The sequence below is a fragment of the Leptinotarsa decemlineata genome, unplaced genomic scaffold, assembly GCF_025532065.1.
Source record: "Leptinotarsa decemlineata unplaced genomic scaffold, Ldec_3_MD MMD2_P_RNA_scaffold_5, whole genome shotgun sequence".
Lineage (NCBI taxonomy): Eukaryota > Metazoa > Arthropoda > Insecta > Coleoptera > Chrysomelidae > Leptinotarsa > Leptinotarsa decemlineata.
In genome coordinates, this window is record NW_027412532.1 from 1,470,286 (window position 1) to 1,496,166 (window position 25,881).

The 25,881-nt window shown below is 35.5% G+C and overlaps 4 protein-coding genes and 1 long non-coding RNA gene across 7 annotated transcripts; 2 read left to right on the top strand and 3 right to left on the bottom strand.

The window, feature by feature from the left end:
• Window positions 1-6,800: 6,800 nt before the first annotated feature.
• Window positions 6,801-10,142, bottom strand: LOC111502967 (DALR anticodon-binding domain-containing protein 3). The gene is made up of 5 exons (XM_023157165.2): window positions 9,393-10,142; window positions 8,730-8,914; window positions 7,534-7,667; window positions 7,313-7,480; window positions 6,801-7,260 (listed from the first exon to the last, which is right to left on the bottom strand). Exons 1-5 carry the CDS (start codon window positions 10,052-10,054, stop codon window positions 7,141-7,143), a joined length of 1,269 nt encoding a protein of 422 aa, XP_023012933.2. The 5' UTR covers window positions 10,055-10,142; the 3' UTR covers window positions 6,801-7,140.
• Window positions 10,143-10,607: 465 nt separating this feature from the next.
• On the top strand, window positions 10,608-13,330 carry LOC111502968 (dnaJ homolog subfamily C member 25 homolog). The gene has a single exon (XM_023157166.2). It carries the CDS (start codon window positions 10,717-10,719, stop codon window positions 11,722-11,724), a length of 1,008 nt encoding a protein of 335 aa, XP_023012934.1. The 5' UTR covers window positions 10,608-10,716; the 3' UTR covers window positions 11,725-13,330.
• Window positions 13,331-13,449: 119 nt separating this feature from the next.
• Window positions 13,450-13,921, bottom strand: LOC141479915 (uncharacterized). Of its 2 annotated transcripts, none has more exons than XR_012464060.1 (2): window positions 13,805-13,921; window positions 13,450-13,742 (listed from the first exon to the last, which is right to left on the bottom strand). It is a non-coding gene; the product is annotated as an uncharacterized lncRNA (long non-coding RNA). The 2 variants fall into 2 exon arrangements; XR_012464061.1 differs by having other exon boundaries at window positions 13,450-13,760.
• Window positions 13,922-15,042: 1,121 nt separating this feature from the next.
• Window positions 15,043-17,360, top strand: Nse4 (SMC5-SMC6 complex kleisin component Non-SMC element 1). Of its 2 annotated transcripts, none has more exons than XM_074169198.1 (5): window positions 15,043-15,218; window positions 15,278-15,507; window positions 15,737-16,154; window positions 16,625-16,755; window positions 17,083-17,360. In XM_074169198.1, exons 1-5 carry the CDS (start codon window positions 15,104-15,106, stop codon window positions 17,137-17,139), a joined length of 951 nt encoding a protein of 316 aa, XP_074025299.1. In that variant the 5' UTR covers window positions 15,043-15,103; the 3' UTR covers window positions 17,140-17,360. The 2 variants fall into 2 exon arrangements, with proteins under 2 accessions (XP_074025299.1, XP_074025300.1); XM_074169199.1 differs by having other exon boundaries at window positions 16,640-16,755.
• Window positions 17,361-19,441: 2,081 nt separating this feature from the next.
• Window positions 19,442-25,631, bottom strand: LOC141479914 (uncharacterized). Its single transcript, XM_074169202.1, has one exon. The coding sequence runs from the start codon at window positions 25,629-25,631 to the stop codon at window positions 25,227-25,229; it is 405 nt and encodes a 134-aa protein (XP_074025303.1). The 3' UTR covers window positions 19,442-25,226.
• Between the last annotated feature and the right edge of the window lie 250 nt (window positions 25,632-25,881).

Sequence of the window (25,881 nt, forward strand, 5' to 3'; positions counted from 1 at the left end):
CCGTAGATTTGCCGGTTCCAGAACCACCAGATGATTTGAATTCTGTTCAAACTGAAATGTTTTCTGATGTACTGTCAGAAATAGATGAGCAAGATGATGAAGAGGTGAAGGTGATTTAGTGTACTGCTCAATTCCAGGTCTGATCAAAGAGTTTGGTGATGAATACAAAAATTAAGACTAAAGGCTGTTTATTGATTCTTCCAAAACTAGTTTAAAAGCTGTTTTATTGCACGATAGTAACACTTATGCATCTATACCTGTTGGTCATTCTGTACATATGAAAGAGATCTATGAAAACCTAGCAATAGTGTTGAATAAAATTGACTCTTCGGTTTATGGTTGGATGATATGTGGTGACATGAAAGTAACATGCATGATTTTGTGTCAGCAAGGCGGTTTTACCAAATTTCCATGTTTTTTCTGTGAATGGGACAGCAAAGCAAGGGATCAACATTGGTGCAGAAAGAACTGGCATGTGAGGGAGTCTTCAAAACCCGAAGAGCATTCTCTTACCACCTCTACATATAAAGTTAGGCTCCATGAAACAGTTTGTAAAGGCATTGCCTAAAGATGGACCTTGTTTCGAGTATCTCTGTCAGAAATTTCCAAACCTTTCAGAGGCTGAACTTGAAGAAGGCGTGTTTGTAGGACCCGACATTCGAAAACTGATGTTCCACGTAAACTTTGAAACCACAATGATCATACATGAGAATAAAAATCAGCTATTAAAGTAAACAAAGTTTTCAAAAACATTTTTTAGTGGGCCTATGTTATTTTCCATAACAATCCACGACTGCTGTCTGATCGGAACTGATAAACTAATCCGCCAGAGGAGTCACCATCAATTTCTACGAAGAATGAACCGAAGTATTAATTTTCTCGAAGCGATTTAGTATCAAAACTGTTTTCTATTACGAATGGAGTCACTGAAGTTCAGTGTTGTGAGATGAACAGTAATAGTGTACGGGTGGTCTCAGAAGCACCCGCATAATACCCGTCGTTGATAGTTTTACCTTTTTCAATATAGTCAATGAAAATTATCCCACAGGCATCCCAAACGACCGATGCCATGAACTTGCCGGCAATTCCTAACTGAATTTTTGCATGGGGTCCCCAAAAACTAACCGCAGACTATTGTTTTTTTTTTTAAGAGATCGCGGTCGAGTGCTTCTCGTTGAACCTGTCTTCTGTATGTTGCTACGCACTGGCCCCAGGCAGTGCAGGCATACAGAATTATCGGTAATATTACGGTCCTTATCATCAGCAGCTTCACTTTCAATCCCATGTTGCTTCTTCGACCTATTATTGGTTTTGTTGGCAGATCTTGCCATTCCTATTTCTCCGTCGTACGTGAGACGACGGGTGTACCATCCTCCGGATGAACAGTATTGCCTGACTCTTGTCAGGGTTTATACTGATCTTCCACGGGTTGGCCCATGCCTCTAATCTATATGCCTGTTGCTGCAAGTATCTGGTGCCGCGCGCTTGGGTTGTTGTTCTCGCCAGCAAAGCTGTGTCGTCCGCGCCAACTTGTTGAAGTTGTTCTCCGGCTTGGGCACGTCTGCTGTGTATACGGAGAAGAGGTGTGGCGAAAGGACTTCACCTTGTGGGACCCATGCTTCCAGTTATCGCATGGTTCACCATTTTGAGTCCACTGTTTTGACTGTTCTTTTGTCTCGGGTGTAAAGTAATGGAAACATATTTCAGCCATGGTAATGAAACGACGCAAGAATTCTGCTTTGTTGCTATGAAATTTCGCTAAAGACTCAATCAAAACATCTTCTGTACACTGTTTTTGCTTAGGTGTGAGCAAACGCGGCACTCATCTTTTACACAGCTTTCTCATGTCAACATTTCCAGGTAATATACGATGTACCGTACGTTTTGAACTGCCTACAAACTCTGGTACCTCCCGCACCTTTCAGTCGATGTCGACCAAATGAGGTGACGATGGAGTCGTCACCTCATTTGGTCGACCACTGCGATTCTCGTCCTGGCAGCTCGTTCGGCCTCGTTTAAACTCTGCTACCTAATAGTTTACTGTTGTAAACAACGAAGCAGACTCAGCCAGTGTACAGTTCAGCTTTTATATTGGTATTGTACCACATAACTATGACCAATTTCTCCATTTTCGCGAATACCTTCGCGATTAATGGGCTGGCAAACACATATTCAACAACGCAGCGTCTTCAAACTTGAAATATATGCTTTATGCTCTAATACACTGATATTTTTCAAACAACTAGCGCCATCTCTAGGTCAGGCTGTAACGATGTGGTTTCAGGCAAGCAAGGTCACTGAAATGAAAGGTAGAAATTATTGAGTTGACAAATGTCAAAGGAGATTAAATGTCAACGGGTCAATTTATTGACTGAATAATAATACTCATGAAAGGACGCTTCTATGAACAGCTCAAGACAGTAAGTTACAGTAACAATGAATATCATCGAATTTTGATAAATCACCTTTTTGTTCAAATCCCCCTTCACCAAAGAATATGGAGACTTGCTTTTATTTGAACGTTGAACCACTTCTCGCGGCATTTTTGTTTATATTTCATTGTATCATTCCAGATTAAAAAGAATAAAAGTTTTTGCAAAAGTCGATCATAAATCATTCCAGTAGTTCTCAAAATACACACATCGGAAAAGTCTAGGGATATTTTTAAAAATGGCAATAATTTTTTTTTAGATCGCTTTAGGGAAAAAAAGTTGACGGGTGATTATTAAACGAATGTAACTTACAACAAAATTTATTAAATGGTCAAAAATACTGAGTGCGCATATAAGCAAAACTAAAAAAAAAAAAAATGGCTCTTCTTTGGCACCCCGAAAAAAATCATAATACAAAAAAAATTGGAATCAGTACAAAGTATGGCCTCCACGCTGGTTTATTACGGCCCTACATCTATCGTGCATCGACAAAATGAGATTGTCAATGTCTTGTTGAGGTACATTTGCCCATTCAGCGATTAAAAGCTCTCCCAATTGAAACGTTGTGTGAATTTTCCCCATATGCAGAGTAATTCTTCATTGAAGCATGTCCCACACATGCTCGATGGGATTCAGGTCCGGTGATTGTGCTGGCCATGTCAATACATCAACTCCTTCGTTGGTGAGCCAGTCAGTCACAAGACGCGCGACATGTGGACGAGCATTATCGTGCATTAGGTGGAAGTTTTCACCAACAGCACCAGCAAACGGACGAACGATAGGTAGAAGAATGGTGTCGAGGTACTGTCGAGCTGTGAGGGAGCGATTTGGAAAAACGAGATCGGTTCTGCGGCCGATCATGATTCCGCCCCATAGCATTACTATACCACCTCTGTATGTGTGGATTTCCTGGACGTGTCTCAAACGTTCATTATTTCCAGGTCGTCTCCACAGTCTTACTCGACGAGAATCTGGATGAAATCCAAATCTGGATTCGTCTGTAAACAAAACTGTGGCCCAATCATTTGCATCCCAGTTTTGATGTTCTTGACACCACTCTAATCTTCTACCGCGATTGCCTCTCGACAAAGGTGGACATCTAAATGGCCTTCTGTTGTGGAGATCTGCTTCATGCAGTCGATTTCTGACAGTATCACGACCAATGGTTACCTGGTGCGTCTGCTGCAACACGTTAACCAACTCAGGTGCTGTGATTGTCGGTTGTCTTCTTTCGGTTAAGACCAAAAATCGGTCTTGAACTGCAGTTGTAGCGCGTCCTCGCCCTGATGTTGTTCGGCTAGACTGCCAGTTTCACGGAAACGCCGCCACAGTCGACTGATAACACTTTGGGAGACCCCCAAACGAAGAGCTACATCATTTTGTCGCATGCCACCTTGAAGAAGCCCTACAGCTCTATTCATCTCAGCCAATGGTAAGTGATGGCGTTCCATGTTAAAGCACGATATTTCCAGTTTAATTGCTGAGCAAAAACTGCATAGAATGTACAAACTCGACACTTTCAGATTATTCATTTTAGCCGAAAACCTACAGTTTGTAAAAAACTTGATAAAAGATTAGTTACCGTTTTTGCAGGCTTTGTACAACCCATAGAAATCTACAGGGTGGTCGAGTGTACCAATTTAATCGAAATTAAACGACCTCATGCATTTATTTTTATGATATTTAGTATGTTATAAAAATATCCCTAGACTTTTCCGATGTGTGTATTACTGTAACTTTTGCCAACGTAACACAAGTCGATCAATTTCGTCGGCAAGGAATCATTTTCCTGGTTGTTTTTCCTTATAAAAGTAGGTAGTGGACAGTTGCTATTTCTCTTTGTCGTTGGCGCATCTCAGAGGAACCGTTAGATTTGCAAAGCTGTAATTAGTTTATTACATGATCATTTAATGAGTTTGATAGATAATTTTATTTTACCTTGTTTGAATTATCAATTAGTTTTTACCTAAACGCTTGTAAAATTACTAGTCATTAAGTAGGTAGGTATAATTAAAATTGTTATTACATAAAACCTGAAATGTAGTCAATTCATTATATGTCCGGTCGGTAGCCAAGTGGTTCGGCGTGGGTGATTTGTTCACTCACTCGAATTGACTGCCGTGTTGGTCGGTGGTTCAAGCCCTAGTCTGAACGATCGATCTTCACTTGCTATCGTCCAACCCGTGTTAGGAATCACACGAAAGGTAAGACCTCGTTAATCCTTAGCTCGCACAAGTTTCGACTTCTGAGGGTTGTCGTTCGTAGGGGTGCGACAGCTGGTTAATGGAAAAACAGATTTTAAACAGATTTTTAAACAGAATGAGTTGGTAAATGGATTGGGCCCCTGTTCATGAACCAGCGATCTCTTTCCAGCGATCATTCTCTAGAGGTCTGAGAAACTTTCTTTTTCCTCAATTTAGGCCACCTCGTTCAAACTTCTCATCGGTTGATTTTCCAGGCGAAAAGTCCGAATGTTTATCAAGCCACTGCTTTATCAACACACGAAGTTATTTTTTATCCATTTTCATCAAACTAACAAAAGTTGCTTCACTCAAAACGTTGTCCCACAAACCAATAATCCGCCAACAGCTGTGAAATTTGAACACGTGTATTATGATGGTCAGCAACGCCATCTGTGTGTTAGCGTACGAACTATCAGTCCACGTCATATTGTAGCTTTACGAAAAATTGAATATTTTCAGCAAGCTGTTTCAGCTCGCTATAACAATGAGTTAAAGACGAATTTTACATAGTTCCAGTTGATTTTTATTTGAATTGTATTGTTATTGTTCAGATACAACCTTTGATATTTCCAGAAGTTCGAAATCATCCACTCCAGAGATTCCAGTTCCGCATTTCAGCAGGCAATTATGTTTTCAAAAATTTTCCTGGAATTAGGAAGTATAGAGACGATGATGGACATATATTCTACCCCTGCGACAAAGTTTAATCCGCTGGATGTGTATTGTTTTGATAAAAATCATTGAGAACCATTTAATCGATCGTAGTGAGGACCATTTTCCAGTCCAGTGAACATGAGAATACTTAGCAGGTAACCACGCAAGGATTTAAATCCTCAGACACTGTTTGTTGTCTAAGGATTTGAATCCTTAGACAATGTTCAAAGATAGAAACCTGGTGTAAATAATAATTTGGGTAATAATGAGCCCCATTGTTTCAACTAGTTCGTTTTTATTTTGTCAGAAATCCGATGCTAGAAATAAGACTGACTCAACTTCGTACACATGTTGATAGATGGTGCAAGAATCGAAATTCATCGAGGGTATTTTGTTCAGATCTGTAATTCGTAGACCATAATGCAAAAAACAGTGTTTCGCCTAATATCAACTTATTTCTGAATGTGAATAACATTGAAAATTCAAATGACAACCCGACATACTGAGTAGTCAAGTGGAGACACTCATGGTTCAGTCTCCCCCTCTGTGAATTGAAAACTGAAATTTATTGGACCTCTGGATTGCATCGTCCTGCCATCTATTAGAGAGTGGTAGAACTGAAACATATATCCTAGAACAGGATTCATAGAAACTTTGTATGTGGATGGTCTATATTCAAAGACAGAAACGTGGTGTGAATAATAATGAACTAGTTTGAACTAGTTCGCTTTTATTTCGTCAGAAAATAGATTGGAGAAATATGACTGATTTAGCTTCGTACACATGTTGATAGATGGTGCAAGAATCGAAATTCATCGGGCGTATTTTGTTCAGATCTGCAATTCGTGGAATCTTTCGCCTAACATTAACTTATTTTTAAATGTGAACATTGAAAATTCAAGTGCCAACCTGATATTGTGAAGTAGTCAAGTAGAGACACTCGTGTAGTCCCCCCTCTGTGAATGAAATGTTCTGATCTTTGGGCCATCTATTAGAGAGTGGTAGAACTGAAACATAATACCAGAACGGTATTCATAGAAAAATTGTCTTAATAATAACTTAGGCAATGGTAAACCCTGGCGTTTTGTTTTGTAAATAGTTTTTACATAAATTTTTCTTCCTTTCTACGAAAAGAAAAGATTATTTTGTAAGAACAACCTGCTGCCAAAAATATTTTCTTTTCAATTAGGATGATTTATTTATTGTTATCGCTGGAGTCGCTATACTTTCATAAGAATCACTTGCACTCCGAATCAACTTCTTGAGAAGGAGCTCAAGACTTTTTCTCAACATTTTCAATAAAAATTTAAAGTTGTTGGATTATTAGGGAAATTATATCATCAATATCTCTAAAGTTTTGTCATGTAGATAAAATATGTTCAATTTGTAACTCTTCCCGAGTTGATGATCAAAGTTACTAAAAATTATTTCAGTGAAATACGTTTGAATGGTGAATAAACAAAAAAGATGGTTTATCAAAATAAAATATATGTACAAAATAAAAATATAGTAGCAACAAATGATATAAAACAAGCTTTACAGAACAAAAAAAGGAATGAAATGTCATTGAAGAATTCTCAATCCTCAAATAATTTCTTCATCATCTTTATGGTTGAAAATGCCTAATAACTAGATGCAATATTGATTTCCTCTGTAGACAATGTTGTTTAACCTTCATATATGAAAAAAAAGTATCGGCCCGAAAACAGAACCGTGTGGCACTTATACAGGGCGATTCGCAATTCATCAAGTTACCATTAGAGCTCAGTAAAATGCTGCAACTCACGAAAAAATAATTCAGATATCGATTTTCACATTTCTCTGATGGGTTCAATGTTCAACAAACCCAAGGCATTATGAAAGACGTACTGTATAGCTTTCAGCAAGTACATCCTGGCGTGGACGACTGCAAACATATGTTCCCGAGGATTCTAAAACAGAAAAGTTTCAGTTACTGCTTCATTAGAGTTGTATTGGTCGTACGGTTAGTATCCTGACTCTCCTGTAGTAGATGCTGAATAGTGAGGCTAAATTTGATAGAAATGTTACCAAATACTGGGGATTGACTACGCCTCTTTCTATGTGTTTGATACAGCTTTTAACAACTATCGGATACTGCAAGATATATGCATAGAACAGTTCCCATTCTTCCTGAAAAAAAAAATTCTAAGTGGTTCGTCTCATTCATGTGATTAAAATCCTACTTGCTGGGTTAACAGGGAAAAATCCACACCATCAATTTGTGGCAATTCCGGATACTCTTTTCTTGTTACCAACTTTTCAAACTTCTTAAATAAGGCCGCCAGTCTAGCACAGTTGTAGAATATGAAGCATGGTCCTAAAAAACTGTTTTTTCAACAAATAAACCGAAACAAACACTGGAAAATATAATAAAAAGGAAGATTTAACTTTGCAAGACCCAAAGAAGAATATTTTGTAATTGCTCATAATTCAAAATTTTCAACAATATGATCAACAATTGTCATACCGTTGACATGAAAATAGCAGGAGTTGGTTAACGTTTTCAGAAATGTGCCAAAAGAAATTTTTATTATATTTGATATTTTCTTGATGTCCCACCATTAGAAGAATAATCGGAATAATTTATACCAAGGAAACATCAAGAATAACATTGGCAGTATAAACAATTCTGAAAAGCATATTCAGAAGTGATATTTGACTTCGAGTTTCCCCACTCTACTCAACTCCAAAGGTTTCATAAGGCTGTCAATACATTCAACATGCAGAGACATCTTCCATTACAAAGACGTCACCTCTGGGATCGACAGAAAACTCAAACCTTGCTTATATCGACATCCAAACGGGAAATCGTTTTCTGCCTTCCTCTGCAGCTCTAACTGAGGACCCACTAGATGAAACCTGAGCCCAGAAAAGAATAAAGAAGTTGTTGTAGTAGCTCCATTAGTGCCATACAACTTTAAAACTCTCATTGTTGACTATTATTACTGGAGTTACAGAAAACTTGGCTAAACATTGACATTGAAGGCTTGATTTGTGAACAGTTTGGTGAAAAACAGCTGCCTAAAAATATTACATTTATTACCATTCCAATTGCAAAACCTGTAATTTATATTCAACTGCAAGGTCACATTAATTGAAAAATAAGTTATTAAAACATCTATTGTTCCACTAGTAACCAAGTTAGCGTCATAATAAGTTGACTAAGACTAATTTCAGCTGAGTTCTAGTCATCTCCTGATGATCCAACAAAAATTAGTTTCAGCAACATCCCGATGAGGCTAACTTGGTTAGGGAAACACATGTCCAGAGACATTATTTTTGTTGCGGTGTTAGAAAAGTATCTTCAATGAATTAATTCACCTAGAAGTAAATTGTACTCATCAAGTTTGAAACAAATTACATTTCAACTTATTCATACCTTTGTGTGCAGTCTGTAAATCATTCTGAGTTACTTTGATTGCTTTTTGAGGTTTGTTAGACATCATCTCAATCGTAACGCAACCCTTCCCCAGATTTGCAAAGTACGTCTCCCAAGTTGAAGATGGTGTGATTTGGACACCATACTTATGCTGAGCCATCATCCTCATATCAGATGCCCTTTTCCTACAGAAAAAATCAGATGTTACGCATGCAAGAGAAGGTAAATATTCGTTTTTCCGGCTCATGCAAATTTTTCTCTACTCGTCTTATGCCTGCTCATCATGAAACTGAAGTCCACTCAGCAGTTCAGTTTACTCTCAGGCATAGGACCACTCAAATATAAGAAATTGACTATTTCAGGAACTTTGTCGGTAGTAAAAACTTGTTAAGAAACACATTCTAGTGCTATGAACATTTATTCACGTGCCACTTCCATTTCTTCCAATACAAAACGTTCAATTTTCTCAGAATTGTAATGAAACTGAATGTCACTTTTACTTTAAAAATTTGGCAACATAATTATCATTCCTTGCATATGTTTTGAACATGATGAAAGTAGACCTCGGCTTCAAGTTTCAACTCCAGCGAACAAAAATGAGTCCAATAGAATAGTCATTCCCAACCGTCAAAATGAATATTTACCAACACTTTTTCATCTTACTCGTAAAGCTGCTGCACTGTCGTTGAGTTTCTATTTCCATTTTCAGTAAGTACTGGTCCACATATAACATTCTTAGATCTATCATCCACCGGTTGAAGTGACAAGGTTATTCGAGATTCTCTGTCAGTTTCACTGCATGTAGAAGCTTTCAATAAATTCGCTGTTATCTCCTTCAGCAAGTGTAATCTCAAGCAAGTTAGACTCGATTCAGAATTCAAATCGTTATTTGGAAACAAGTCCAAATGGACTTTGTTCCGTATAAAGTCACTTGAACCATAGGTTTTTTCCGCTTCTATTACTTCTTTCAAAACGGATTTGAATAGTTTGGATGTTCTAGATAGGAAAATATTCAAATGAGTTTGTTTGTTGTTCATGAGTATTTTATCAATTTGAATTGTCCACTTAAGGCTCTCCATCCTAAGCTGTTCGATTTGGTTGCCCAAATCCTTCTTTGAACCTTTATAGTCAAGAATACTTATGCAGTCTCCAGTACATTGTCCTCCGTTCAACAAATGGCTCCAGTTTCTAATGCTCAATGGAAAACTAACATCTCCTACTTTTGCTGGTTTTTCTAGACGCAACTCTATCATACCGTGGTCTATTTCCCTTGTACCTATTAGATAATTCTGCAAATCTAATACAAAAGACTCTAAAAGGGACATTGCGAGCTATTTGTTATCAAAATTGACTTGCTAGCATATAACTACAGTAAACAATAACAAGGGATCATAACCTCATTTATTCTTTAAAATGTGTCAAACAGGTTTGTTAGTTGAGTATTCGAGTGGACCACCAGGATGCATAGAAACGCTAGTAATTTTACCGATATGCTTTTTGCTTCGAAAAACCTGAACAAAACCTTCTGGGTTCACTAATCATTTTAAAAGAGCTGACTTCTACATTTCTATAATGGAATATGATTGATAGATGTGATAATGAAGAGTGGCTGCTGTCAGCAGTTGTTTCCTGGAAATATTTGACATGTTCCTAGAGTTTCAAGTTCCAATTATCAAAACTAGATGTCTCCGTGGGTCTTCGATTATTGACATTTTATAGGTATAATTTGAACCTTTAGCCTTTGGCTCTAATGAATACTAAAAAAATATTGAATTGAAGTTAATATTTGATCAACCCTTCAATCACAGAATAACTTCTTTTGTAGTAGTACCACAGTCTAAGAGTAGTACCGTTTTATCATTTCACGTTGGCAATACCGCAATTCCACCACCACTCACATTAGAAAATGTCATGACAGGTGGATATGATTTGAACGTGGCTACCGAAAATCTAAATCATATGGTATTTACCGTTCAGACGGTTCACAATGTTGAAACAAAGTGTAGTTTTGTTTGGCTTCTTACTTATTCTATCAACGTCTTCCTACGGACAACTCTTGGAAGGGTTATATTGCGGAAAAGAAAACTGTTATGATGTCTTGGAGGTTACAAGAGAAGCCACTAAAAGTGAGATATCCAAGAACTACAGAAGACTTGCTAAGCAACACCACCCCGATAGACACAGGACGATCGAGGCCAAAGAATCAGCAGAGGTTCAATTCAAAAGAATAGCCAACGCTTATGAAATCCTGAAAGATGAGGAGTCTCGAACAGATTACGATTATATGTTGGACAATCCAGACGAGTACTACGCTCACTACTACAGGTACTACAGAAGAAGAGTTGCGCCAAAGGTAGATGTCAGAATAGTAATAATAGTAACGATATCTATTATATCTGTAATTCAGTACTATAGTGGTTGGCAGAGATACGACACTGCTATCAAGTACTTTGCGACTGTGCCAAAGTACAGAAATCGTGCTTTAGATATCGCTAAACAAGACGGGCTTCTGTCTGAAAGTGGCAGAAAGTCCAAAGGCAAAGGCAAGATATCCAAAGAGGAAACCGAAGCTATCATAAGGAAAGTCATCGAAGACAAAATGGACATCAAAGGGGCTTACGCCAAGCCTAGTTACCTGGATGTGCTGTGGATTCAGCTGATTATTTTCCCATACACTCTAGTCAGATACATTTATTGGTACGCATCTTGGATCGTGAGGCACACCCTTCTGAAGAAACCTTTCAGCGAGGAGGAGAAGCTGTACATCATTAGAAAATTCATGAAAATGAGTCAGCACCAGTTCGACAGCCAAGAGGATGATAAGAAACAAGAGTTTCTTGATAGGGAGCTCTGGTTGCGGGAAAACTTCGACGAGTGGTTCAAAGAAGAGGAGGAAAATTCCAAGAAGCAGTTGGCGGAGAGTAATAAATATAAACAATATAGGCGGTACATGAAGAACCATGGTGTAGGGAGAATGACTTTCGATGACTCGTGAGAAGAGTCAGCTGTGAGAAACTCGAAAAAAGTTATTTATTTTGTGTCTATTTTGTTATGGAAAATGATGGAAAAATGAATCGGGTATTTTCCTATGAAGTGGAATGGAAGGTTGGTAAATATTAGTTTCTATAGCTTGTGCTGGTTTTTGAAAAAAATCATCATACTTGTATATTTTTCACTCTCCAAGCCCAAAAAATTACCTGAAAACCTGTGCAAGCTGTTGAAATAAATATTTACAGTTGAATAGTCTAGTGATCCACTTACTCATTTCTAAAAATGTTTGTTGGATAACAGGATCAATGTATTTCAGAAAAACAATTGTTTTTTGGCAACGTTTCGAATTAAATTAAAATCTTCTTCAGGTCTCTAACATTGAATTTTATAAATTATACCTGCCAGAAATGTCATAACTGTTGCAGTTTTTAATGTTGTAAGAACTAATAATAAAATTATTCACCAAAAAGGAGTTTTTCCCTGTTGAATTCAATAAAATTTAAAATCATTAGAAGTGATAGATTCATCCAAAATATAAAAAACACTAGCAGACAAAATATTCCAGGCCAACCCAACACAATGATATAAAATAGACGAATAGCTTTATTTATAATTTTTATACGGTAGAACCCATTTTTATTGATAAGCGAAAGACTTAGAATAGAAAATGAAGTATTACAGTAATTTACTGGTTGAGTTGAGGCCATCGACATTCCTTCTAGTCTTTGGACTATCATGTTTGAGGATATGAATCATGTCGCTCAAAAGTTTTTCCGATAAATATGGTTGGACATCTAGAATTGTCGGATGTTCAAAATGAAAAATATGTCCATGCTCTCTTTCATGATCAACAAGGACAGTGGGGCTCTTGATATTGAGCTTTTCAAAATCTCTTGTGTGTTCTAAAACTCTTGTTTCAAGATACCGACCGGTTTGGCCAACGAATCATTTGTGACAGTTTTCACGGTTCAATCTGTAACCGTTTCTAAGTCTCAGATAATTGGACCATGTTGCCCAACAAACCTTTTGAGAAATGAATGTTCATTCTTAAAAATAGCGATGTTATTGTAAGAATTTTTGTGACTATAATGAAGAAGAAACTGAAAAGTTGGCCCTAAAAATTTTACTGAGTCATATATGAACGTTTTTGTGTAGCAAAAGTTAAACTACCCAATTATGGTATTATAATGTTTCACTATCAAATTTCAGAACCCGGGAGTATGACAGTAACTTTTTTGGGTTCCCATTTTGTATGGTTCGCCAAATTTTTAAATGTAGAAGGTTCATGTTCTGACATTTTTTTCAGGAAAAGTAACAGTCATGAAAATTCTTCATGAAGCCTGCTGTTTTTCAAAAATATGGTGAACCTAGAATAAAATTTCTGAAATTACACTCAATGTTAGTGAACATGACATATATTTTTAAAAGTCTGGTTGTGCATCATTGGAAAGGTAGTTTTGGTTGTTAGTTTGGACATTTGTATAAAGAAGGGTTGTTTTATTTTCTGATTATTTCTGATACCAGTATTTTTTTAATTTATATTAATTAAAAAACTGCCACTAGTTATTTCCAACATTTTTGAGCATGAAGACAATAAAAGATTGCACATTTTTCTTGTAAGAATTTCTTTTGAATACAAATCTAGACAATATTGATGTTGCATATAGTAAATAACTTTTATTGGTATCCTTTTTTTATATGCTCTTATTTATTTCCATTGTTGAATTATTAAGAAATGTGACTAGCTATCATGCTGATGATGAATAAAATAATATAAGTTATACAAAGTTTGTTGAAAAAATAAGATGAATTTAAATTTTTCTCAAAAAAATATTTATATATTTATTAATTTTCATTTTGTCTCCTTTAAAGTAGCCACTTGAGCCAGCGAACACGTTCCACAATTAATTCTAACTCTACTTGATATATCTTTCAGCCGTCTTTCCTTCTTGTAAATACTGCTAAACTCATTGATTGAGAAAAAAGGATGTTTCTATTTCGATTCGTCTCAGTTTGGAAATTCTGCAAATAAATTGAAATCTACTAATTTTTTCTAAACTCTTATGTAAATGTTTTTATAGTACTTATTTGTTTGTGAAAGTAAACCACAAATCCGTTTGTATAAATCGCTTTCCCTTTTTCTGCCATGCTTCATTGCACGAGATTCCCATGAAATTTTACATCTCAAATACTCAAATAATGATGACAGTTGCATAATAATAAACTAGTTTTTATTGATTTCTCATCAACAAGCCAGGAGTATAATGAAAAGTTTGAAAAGTAAAGTTTTTTTTGAAATTAATCATGACTGTTTCGAAGTACAAATGAACTAAACTATAAATTCATTTTTTTTAAGGTTTGAAAAATTGAAACCTCAAATTGGCAAATTGAAACGAGGCTCTCATCTTCTAACTCTGTCTAGTTTTGTGTTAAGAATGCAACATTCTTGAGCTTCATGGTACCATTTAATCTTTTATTTGTAGTTGATTGTTGTTTGATACCCAGGGTTGACCTGCTTGCACTGCCGTTGAGTGAAGGTGAGACACAACTTCTGACGTTAAACATATAGCATATTTAAAACTATCTTTTTGTCAATCTATGCAGATATTGAAAGAAAGAACATGAAATTATATTTATATAAATCGTTTCTATATTGAACCAGACCAAGAGTTTTGTGAGAAAACATTTTCAACTTTGCAGAATTGAGAATGCAAATTTCTTTCAATTTATAACAGTAAACTTCCTGAAATGTTTATTTTTAGAGATACTTGTCCATGTAATACAGAGTTCGATGCGCGAAATGAGACATATACCTGTTTATTGTTTGTTCAATAAGTTTCAATTTTTTTAACACATCTCATAGGTGGTCCTATACTGATTTTCGTATTCTAAATTGTTATTTTCAATTGATACTGTTCTAAGATTAATAATTTGAGCTCTATCTCGTCAGTTCAATAGTTTTATAGATTCCTACCTAATCAGTTTCAAATGGTGTCTACATTCAATTATCACCTCCTGAAAAGAATTCAGTTTTGCATTTCTGGGTTGACTTTGAGCAAACTAGGTTTCAATAAACGATCTAGTAAAAACTAGTATCATTCTATATTCAATCAACAAAACATATTAGTCCAACTGAGAAGTTCAAGTGTTTATAATTGTTCTGTTGTCACTAGACTAGCGTTTTTTAGCGTCACCACATCAGATACCAACCTAACCACATCTCTGGGTTTCGGAACACATTCTGAATTTGACATCTCCGAGGAAGAAGAAGAGTTTGACACGACTTAACCACAGCTTACTTACTATATAGTAAGTGAGCTGTGACTTAACCTTCAGACAACTACTAAAATAAGCGGTTATCAACAAATTAGTTAAATAATAGTATGGAGACGTCAGTAGTGAATGGCAACAAAGAAAACAATATTTCAGATATGAGGAGGACTCCCCAGCAACGGAAAATATCCTACAGAAATTTGTTGAATAGAGTAGAAGGATTGCGTGAGTTGAAACATAAACTGAATGTTATTTGTAGTAATTCATGTATCAATGACTTTTAGAGGAAACTGAAGATGTAGGCCTCAACACAGTCAAAGATATCGGGGAGGTTCTACGAGAAGTCAACAATCTTGATAATGAATGGAAAATAGACGAGCGTGTGGAGCATGCAGATGAAACCCTGTTAGACTGTATGGTTCTTTCATCGGCCAGTAACATACTGAAAAAGTGTATAGAAGCCGTTGACGTGTTTACATCAACATACGAACAGAGTGAGTTCTCCAACAAAATAGTAAGTACTGTTTTTGACAATCTTTCCATGACTTTTTTTGAACCTAGCAACTGTTGTGTATATGGGCCAGCGATTATGGTTTCTTGTGTTGTTCTTGTCAAAAAAATTATGCATAAGTAATGACGAGAGAGCAATTCCCATCAACATTTTTTTGTAATTCATAAAGGTCAATAAAAATCTCATCGTATCACTAGAAGAAGGAAATTATACTCTTGCTATTCATTTTTAGATTAATAGCATAAAGGATGATAAGAACGAAGAACTGGAACCCAATGACTTATTAAATCTCCTAGAGGATGCCCGAAGTATAATTCCAGATATACCCAAATATCGCTATGTGTATGGTGCATACGATTTGAATAATCTCCCTCAACCAAAGCCTAAGAAAGAACGTCAGAAAGTCGTGAAGGAAAAGCTACAGAGGAAGGAACCAGAGAAAGTCACCAGTGTTGATAAAGACGAGGAAGGTATCGAAGAGATTGTGAAAGTACTGCACGACGTGTTGAAGGAAAAATATGTCCAAAACAACGAGGAACCAATCAAGTATTATGACTATATTATTGACACTGATGACTTTGCCAGCACTGTGGAGAATATGTTTTATTTTGCGTTTTTGATCAGGGATGGAAGAGCATCTATTGATTTGAGTGAGTATTATTTGTATTTTTTATGTTGAAATTTAGTCAGAAAATATCTAAGCATACATACTTTTACAACTTCTGCTTTTGTAAAAAGGTTTCATTTGACATTTGCCTCGTATTTTTCTGATAGACCTCGTACATATGAATATGACAATAAAACTTGTTCAGAATCTATGATATCAGTCCCCATGTTGATTCAAATACTCTGCTATACTGTAGAAGCAACTATTAATTGAAAACTCTTCAAGTTTGACTTTGATAATATTCTCTATATCTCCACTCATTATCTAAAACCAATCTATCAATCGAAAGAGCAAAACATTCTCAAATAGAGTACAAAACTAAATCACAACTATGGCCTGAAAATAGATGCTAGCTCAACAGGGGTGTATAAGTTTTCTCATCTGCCGAAGAGTCCTCTCTTCAATCCTCTTTGTTCAAATACAGACACAGGGTTAATATTTTAGTATTATTAGGTTTTGGGTTTTCAGATAGCAGAGGAGAACCAATTATCAAACCTGCAAGGAAGAAGGCTTTAAAAGATTTCAGAGACGGAGGAGGAGTGAATGCCCAAATTATAAGCACGATTAGCTATGAACACTGGCAGGTACGAAATTGTTGCTTCTCTAATGTCTTCAATGAATAAAATTGTTTACTGAAAAGTTTTCCTTAACCTCCATCATTTTATTAACAGTTGAAATTTAACTGAGCTAGATTTTCTTGTCAGTCTCTTAATCTTGTGTTTCTGCAATCACAGATTACTATTATCTATTAGTTCCATAAGAATTCAGACTTCTCTATTTCTCCATAATTGGAATTCAGAAAATCAAAGTTGTTCATTTTCATTTGTTGGTTTAAAATGTTTCTCTGTGAATTTTTAACGATATTACTGTATCTCTATCTCACATTAACTCGATTTTGTTTCATATTCTAGAAATTCAAGAAAGCAGGTTATCTGCAGCAGCACAGAAAAGAACAATCGGCCCAGTGACAGAGTAAAGGCGATGTTGACTTGAGAAGATTTCTATTTTTTGTTATGTACAGTTGTCTTTTGTAATGGAGTAACTAAATACTTTAGTATATTATATATTCTTATACTTCATTATGCCTGTATTTTTCCAGTGTTTTTTTGTTACTGTTTTACCTCAAACTATTTTGGAAATTTATTTTTTCATGGTAGATTATTTTTAGTAATATATTTTTTGTATATAACTGTTTTTTATATCCCACGTGAGTGCAAGTACTTCAGTATTTCGCTGGGAGAAATTTTGATGTACTGTTGAATACAGAGAAAAATCTTAAAATCCAACAGATGGCGCCACTACTAGACTGCAGAGGAGATCTTAGCTTGAAACAAATTGTGAAAACGAAAAACTTTTTTAAAGGCCAACAGATGGCGCCACTTGTAGATAGCAGTTTAAAGTTCAGCTTGAAACATTGAATACAGTTTTTATAGATGGGAAAGTCTCTACAAACTGAGTGAATCTATTATTAATTTCTATATTGCAGCTAAGAAAAAAGTTTTTGCAAAAAAGAATGATTACAAAACACATCACCATTAGTTTAACAAAGGGAAATAAAGAAATTCCTTTTCAAGCCAGCAGGTGGCGCCACTTATAGATAGCAGTGAATTACTCAGCTAGAAACAATAAATTGAGGGAGGCTTCAGAAGGGAGGTGGGAGGTGGGAATCATAAGCAGTTATTTCAGAATTGAGAATGGTATATTAAATATTTGATATTTCAGAGTTTTTGTAATTTGATGAAAAAAATTTGCCAGTGAATTCAAAACCTTCGCAATTAGTTTAATGTAGGAAAATCAAAGAACTACTTGCGAAAGCCAACAACAGGTGGCGCCACTTACAGATAGCAATAGATAACTCAGCTTGAAACAATAAATTGAGGTGCTCAACGTCTTGCAGGCGTAAGGGAAGTAATTATTTCAGAGTTGAGATTGGTTAATGAAGGGTTTACAGAGAAAAATAATACTCATGACGATGAGCTATTTGAAAACATAAAAGATATGCACCTATCCGTTGTATCAACATAATAATAGAATTCATTAGTTTTATTTTCATATTTTGAGATTGATTCACTATACACGTTAACTGAGTGAAAAAGCAGTGGACAGAAAGTGACGCTAGTTTTGTGAAATGATTCAATTGTAATCAAAGAACTACCTTTTATACCCAATAGGTAGCGCCACTTATATATAGCAATTATTTACTCGACTTGAAAGAATAAATTAAGAAGCTTTAGATGGGAAGGTGGGAGGGATACTAAGCAACTACCCCTTCCCACCCTCAGAATTGATACTAAGTAACTGAGACAGGTTTCTGTAGTGTTTTATAGACAAAATCAATATTTATGATAATGAGCTATTTGGAAACATCAAAGATATATACCCCCCCCCCCCAATCAATTTAAAAACTAACCGACCAGTATTTTGAGAATTATTTATAAACGGAACCTAAGTAAAAGATAGTGAATCGTAAGTAGCGCCATCTACGGTGAATTTTATTTTTTTTTCAATTGATTGAAAAATCAGTGAACACTAGTGAACAACTGAAAAATAGTCCTTTATGTGTGGGGTGAAAACATTTCGTTTATCAACTATTACCATTCGAGACGAATATACCTATATACGAAGTCGCACTTTCGAAATATTTTTTTTGTGAAGTAAATTCAGAAAATTGATTGGTAATTAACAGTTACAATAAATTATTATGTAGCTCATACAAATGACATCAATAACATTATATTTATTTTCATCTTCAGTAGCGCCATCTATTGGGAAGTAGATGCGTTAATTGTCTTACGATTGACGAAAATGTAAATTACAGTTTTCTGTTTAGCCATTCTCTAAGAATGACTGAAGATTTGAGCCTTCAAAGATAGATGGCACTAGTATGAGGTTGCCATCTACCTTTTGATAGACGAACTTAATATGGTGAGTAGCAATTGTATTTGAAATCTCACAGATGGCGACATCGCTGTTCAAAGATATCGCCTTTATCATTGTTTGAAGCTTTGTATATCGATTTTATACAAAGTTTGAAATTCGTTTCAAATAACACCTTTATATAACCCTTTATTTTTGAGTTCACTTTGCAATTGGAAGTCACTTTTCTGTTGTTTTTTCTCTGAAACGAAAAAGTTACTACCTTTTGTGGATAGATGGCGCTGCTGGCAGAAAAATGAAATACTAATTTTTTTGTATAATCATTTTTATTTGCCCAACATAATTTGAACTGGCAATTGATTGAAAAATCAACGGGTAAATGAAGAATAAATATATCAATCATAGTTTTATTCATGATCTAGACATTAATTTCATACATAATTAAAATAATTTATAGTAATTTAAGTAATATTACAATATTCAGACTGTTGAAAATTTACTTTAGGCACAGTTTTACATTGGCCCTACTATTCCTAGCTGTATAATTCTAAACAATCGAATTCCGTGTATAATAAATATATGTGAGCCTATATGATAATCAACAAATATACTACAGGGGTGAATCACAAACAGATTCGCTGGCACACGCGGAAAAAAATGTTGTTGGTTGTATTCGAAACTGAACAACTATAATACTGCATATATATGTTATATACTCAAGTGGCTCCAATACAACATATATATTTCAGTAAATAGTGTTTTCTGTGAGTAATCTAAATAAATGGTGGGCAAAGGAAACAGGGAGGTTATCAAAATCTGTCAATTTTTGATTGAATTGCCTATTTGCGACTCCACTACTTGCATCTCCAAGCAAGGCTAAGAATCACCCTAAAATAGTTGAATGGTGCACAGTATGACGCATAAAAATTCGTTTGAAGCCCTGGGACAATTCTTTTCAACAGTAACTTGAAAATTCGAAAATGCCATCTGATTCATAAAAATTACACTCCATAACTCACTCGCTCACTTAGTAAATGTCCAAATCAACAATTCTTTGATGTACATCTTCTTAAAGTGCTTATTGTATTCTATAGATTGTGTTTTTGAATCAAGGGTAGCCAAATCTGGTAACTGGGGTGGCCATCCAATGCTGCTTCTTCTATCAATAAAGGGCCGTGAAAAATAGAAACAGTCTGATGGTGATTCGTGTTTCAATATAAAGCCTTGACTATTTGTATTTAGACCAAAATTTTTCATGACAGCAAATAATGTGTGACGGCACTGAATGCTCTCCATCGTTACCTGATTTGTCGCCCCTAGTTTTTTCGTGGGGATTCCTGAGGAGTGAAATACACGGATTCTCTCGAATCATTCTGGAAATTCATATATCTCCCAAACAGATTTCATGAGAAAAACAAGATATGATTTATCAATGAATTCTCTTTGAGCTATCACAGTTGCGTTCATTATAAAGGAGAAACTTACTATGAAAAAAAAATCCGGAAAATATGTTTTACAAAGAGTATTTATACAATCTAGTAACTTGAATTTCAGTTGCGAGATTAACTGTCTCATATACAGCCAGCTATCTCAGCAACCAATATGGAAATTTCTTGTTCAATATGAACAATCTACAAGTGTCACATTCTAAAATCCTTAACTTTCTCAACACAGAATTGTCATATTCAGATTATGACATTTTACCATCTCCCTTCCCCTCGTTTAGAGTTAATTTTCGTTCGTTTTCAATCCGCCAGAAAAAAACTGAGTCTACATCAGCTTGAAGGCAAAAACAATCTTGCTCACTTTCAGTTTTTCTATACAATTTCACATCACCAGTAATAAAGATTAGAAGTAACAATGGCCCTGAATTTGAGCCCTCAGGAACTCCAATGTTATATTCATATTTGCTTGACGAGTTTCCACGGCATTGAAGTTGATAGGAACTATTTTCAAGATATGACATACAATATTTGTGAATTAGTTTATGTGCACCATGTACGTGTAGTTTTTTCAATAATGCATCATGACTAACCTTGTCAAATGTTTTTTGGAAATCGTTGTGAACAACAACCGTCAAAAAGTGTGAACATCATGTGAAAAGACCAATAAGTTTGTAGCCGCAGACTTTCTTTGGAAAAAACTACGGTTCCTCATAAATATTGGTTTTGACAGAATTCTACAGGCTGAAAAACTATCAATAAGGAAATTCTAGAGGCTCCAATATAACACCTTAGTCATCACCCAATGATATTGGATATTTTTGGGTGATTCTTACCTCTTACATAAAAAATCAACGGATCCTCAAGCTCTTGTAAACTGTTGATATGGTTCCTGATAGCAGCCCTATCTCGTTTCAATTTGACCACTCTGTATTGTAAAAATTGCTTTCTATGTTATATTATCAACTAACTGATGAAGAATTTGGGAATTTTTTTCAGGTAGGACTCATTACTTTCTGTCAATTTCCAGAAAAAAAAACCATGGATTCGATGTAATATCTCTCGATTTCATATAGTCATGTTTTGACACGAAAATCTTTTGATAATTTTTGTGTCTCAACTGGCCAAAGCTGAAAACTCCCGAGTTCCACAAATTCCATTTGAAATTAATAATGCATAAAAACAACACTTTCTATGGGGTTACCATTCAGTTTCTGAAATAAATTAATACAGTTGGGATAAAAAATAACATTTCTTATGAAACTAACAAGCTACATTGAATTGCGATATAATTGTTCATACTGATATATGGTGATTATTATCCTGTCACTTCTTTTCGATTCTAACTATTAATTACATAAATATTTCTTAATGACTATTGCTGTACATTTGCCCTCGTTATAGACTGATATCTATTCGACTTTGACGTATCCAAAAAAACACGAAATGGTGCTGGAAGTTCAACCATTATCAATGTTCATGTCATCCCTCTGGAGAAGAGCGAGAAGTTGAAAAACGTTTGCCTTTTTTGTACCATAAAATGAGAAATATTGAAGCTAAGGGTTGAAAAACAATGCTACCGAAACTTTTTGGGGTGTCTCTCCAATAAGGCAATCATAAAATTGAAGCAGGAGCATGCATTATTTGAAAACACTGTACAATCCGTCAAGAAAGTATCGGGAATCGATCATTCGAAAAGCTCTCGTGTAGGGATTGTCGAAATTATTTTCGTTGGCAAACGTGTTTTTCGATTTTTACAAGGAATAAAAATATAGAACGATTAATTCATCTTAAATTTTGCACTGCAAATGAAATTTCGTGTGTCGAAGCAATGAAAATGTTGCTAAAGACTGAAGGCGAATCTACTTCATCAGAAACACATGTGTATAAGTGGTACAGTGTCTTCAAAAGCAGTCGAGATGTGGTAAAAAATTTGCACTGCTCTGGTCGGCAATCAAAATCCTCAACAACGCTAAAGAAAAGTAAAGGAAATGGTGACTGAGAATCGTCAAGACTGAGACATATAGCCGCTGAAATATCTACATCTCACGACTGAGTTCCTACCATTTTAAACGATTTTTCAGTCATGAAATGAGTTGCCGCTGGACTAGAGCCAAACTATCTGAATTTTCCGCAAACACTCATCCAGTAGAGGTCGCTGAATATATGTTAGAACTCAATTTCGACTCCACATTCATAACATGCATTTTACAGCACCAGCAAGCTTCAGAAGCTTTAGAATGACGCCTTGAAAGCGAAAAAACTCGTCAAAGTTGATAAAAAGTGAAGATGACGTAAACCGTTTGAGGGAGCATCTCGCTAAACTGTAATTGTGAACGAATTTCTAGCAAAAAATCTCAACAAATCACATCGAGAAGCCATCGCATTCACCTGATATTGCTCCGGTTGTTTTTTTCTTTTTTAAAACTTAGATTAAAATATGTTTTGATGATTGAGTTGTTCGTTAGCGTAAGAGTATTATTTCAGAAGAGATATATACATATTTTGCGTTTTATTGACCAATTCCCGGTACTTTTTTGATGACTAGCACAGTATACATAATTTAGCAATAATGTGGGTAGATTGAACCAAGCAGCTCCATTTTTCAAACTTCAACATCCACGGAAAAAATTGGAAATCGCTTTCTCTCTTTCTGCAGCTTTCACTGCAAAAACTGAATGAACTCCCTGAACATATAGGTGATGCGAAACGATAATGCAACAATTATGAAAGGAAGAAATGAAACTTTATATAAATATCACCAATAGCAAATTAATTACATTAATCACTAAGAAAACGTAATTAGCCGATGTCCATTCACTTCGTTTCAAGTCGACAAAGAGGGTAACTTTATACCAAAGAACATTTATGTAACGCGACGGCTTATTTGAATTATTTCATTCCTATCTAGGCACTAACATTAATTTTTACACTTATATATTTGGCACTTAACATTGACTATCTAACTACGGAAGCTCTATGAATTTCTTGGTCTTGTTATCAAAAATGTTTCGTGAACCTGCTGTGACTTTATCTCAAATAGACAAAGGAGAGAGTTTAATAATGTTGCTTTCTGGTCAACTGCGCCGAAGGGATGCAAAGACCATAAAAAAAGAGAAGAAGAAGAATGTTGTTGCTTTCATATACTTCTTCTTCTTCTTTAAAAAGTTTTATTTTTCTGTTTACTCTTCCACGTTATTTATTTTCAGCAGGTTTGGTGTGGTCAAATACAAATTATCTAGTTAGAGTATTTGATTATCATATAACTTCGAGAAAGAAATAATGCTTACTTGTATAATTGACTGTGGAAAATAATAGAATATTCGGGGAATATAATTTCCATAATCTGGAGTTTTTGTTGATGAAGAGAGACATTACAAATTGGTTACCATTAGAGTAAAAGGATTTCAGTGTGAAATTTCAGGAAATTTTGTGTGTTCTTATATATTTTGACATGTAGATTACGAATCCGAAAAAAAGAGTCGGTGTTCTCCCTTATTTCCAGAGTTCAGAGTTCCAAAATTACAATTCATCTGCTTGCTTTTTGCACAATACAAACCATGAGTCGGATTTCCACTGAACGGACAAAACGACAACAAAACAGCAGCAGAAACTTGAGTTGTCAAAATAAGAAACATTTTGAAGACTATGTGGCGAGCGACTATTTTTGTCGACAAAGAAATGTCCCATCGGCAGGCGGAAAGATTAAAAGGTTTCAGTGTTTTGTCAGTGTTTTTGTAAATAGAGTTTGCTATGTGAAAACAGTTATCGACAACAACGAGCAACTATTCAGATATAAAGACGGATTTCCACCAAATGGACTTGCCTGCGACTAGTTTTCAGAAACAGAAACAAAAAACTTGTTGTGGAACTGTTTTTCATCGTTCCCACTACAAGAATAGCAAGTAAATCGCTCATGTTCAACAAAGGAAAATCAGATCTCATTATTGCTTGAAATATAACAGCGCAACCAAATCAATATTCAAAATTTATACTCGCCTATAATAGAAATTTTTATCCGCCACAGATTAACACTGTGAATAAAGTAATAATGTTCCACATAGCGAACAGAAACACAGACAAAACACCGAAACTTTTTAATCTTTCCGTCTGCCAATGGGACATTTCATTGTTGACAAAAACAGTCGCCCGCGACACAGAGATTCAAATGTTTCTCATTTTGACAAGTCAAGTTTCTGTTCTGTCGAAATGGACACAGTTGCTGTTCTGTGGTGGTTTTCACCGTTTCGTGAAAATTCGCCAATAGACTCACAAGTATTGATACCTTCACGTCTTATTTCATCTTCTGTGATACTTTTCTTTTCAATAATTGTTTTTTTTTTGTATAAAACACTTGATTTAACGATGTTGAGAGTAATCAGTGATGCCAACTATGATGTTAACCTGAAAAAAGTAAAATGGAGAGATTTATCACTAAAAAGCAGCTCTGTGAATCTACACAGTTTTCTATAGAAAAACTGTTGATTATTAAACTGAAAAGTGGCAAAGAAGGTGAAATGAGATATGAAGGTGATGTACTAAACGAATACTTGACTTTTTGTCCAGTTTATAACAAGAAAATAAATGGGTGAAAAGTTGCAATTTTCTGAACTTCCCGATTCGTAATCTACACGTCAAAATACGTAGGTACTCCCAATTTTTTTTTAATTGTCGTTTGCAGCCGATCCAAAACTTAACACAATGATTTGATTCAGTCAAAAGTCAATCAAAACCTATTAACTTTTATATTTTCCCCTCCACAACGGTATATACTGCAAGACATGTTTCCATTCACATAAATAGACCGTACATAAAGCACCCGCTATCGTGAAGTACATAACACTCGGTATGAACCCTCGCAATATCTTAATCTGCTTCGGCCCGATGCGTTTTATGCTTCTGGGTGTTTCAAAAGCCGAATATATCGCTTCTTTCAAATGCTCTGTGCTGGATTTTTCGAAAACCTCAGACTTTTGGGCTTGTCTCTCGGGGACCTGCTGCGACTTCTTTGCTTCTTGCTCCTTTTTAGCTTCTTGCTCCTTTTTAGCTTCTTGCTCCAAGATATCCTGCTTGGTTTGACAGACGATTTTGGCCCTGGATAGGTGCCCCTCTTTCTTGGAAACAGGACAGTCCTTCACCATTTTTGTGCTGGTGGTGAATGGAAATTTACGCTCATATATCTGAGAGTTTTGAATGACAGATGTCGTAAAAGTTTGGTGTGAGTATCACAAAAACAGTCGAAATATTGCCTTCCCCGACATGCTCAGATAGATAGAATTTCAAATTCGTGTCACGTAGATCTTTGATACTGAATTACTACCATAGTGCAGTCAAATTCATCAAAAAATTATCGGATAGCTTTCAGTTATATGGGAGATAACTCTTAGTGGT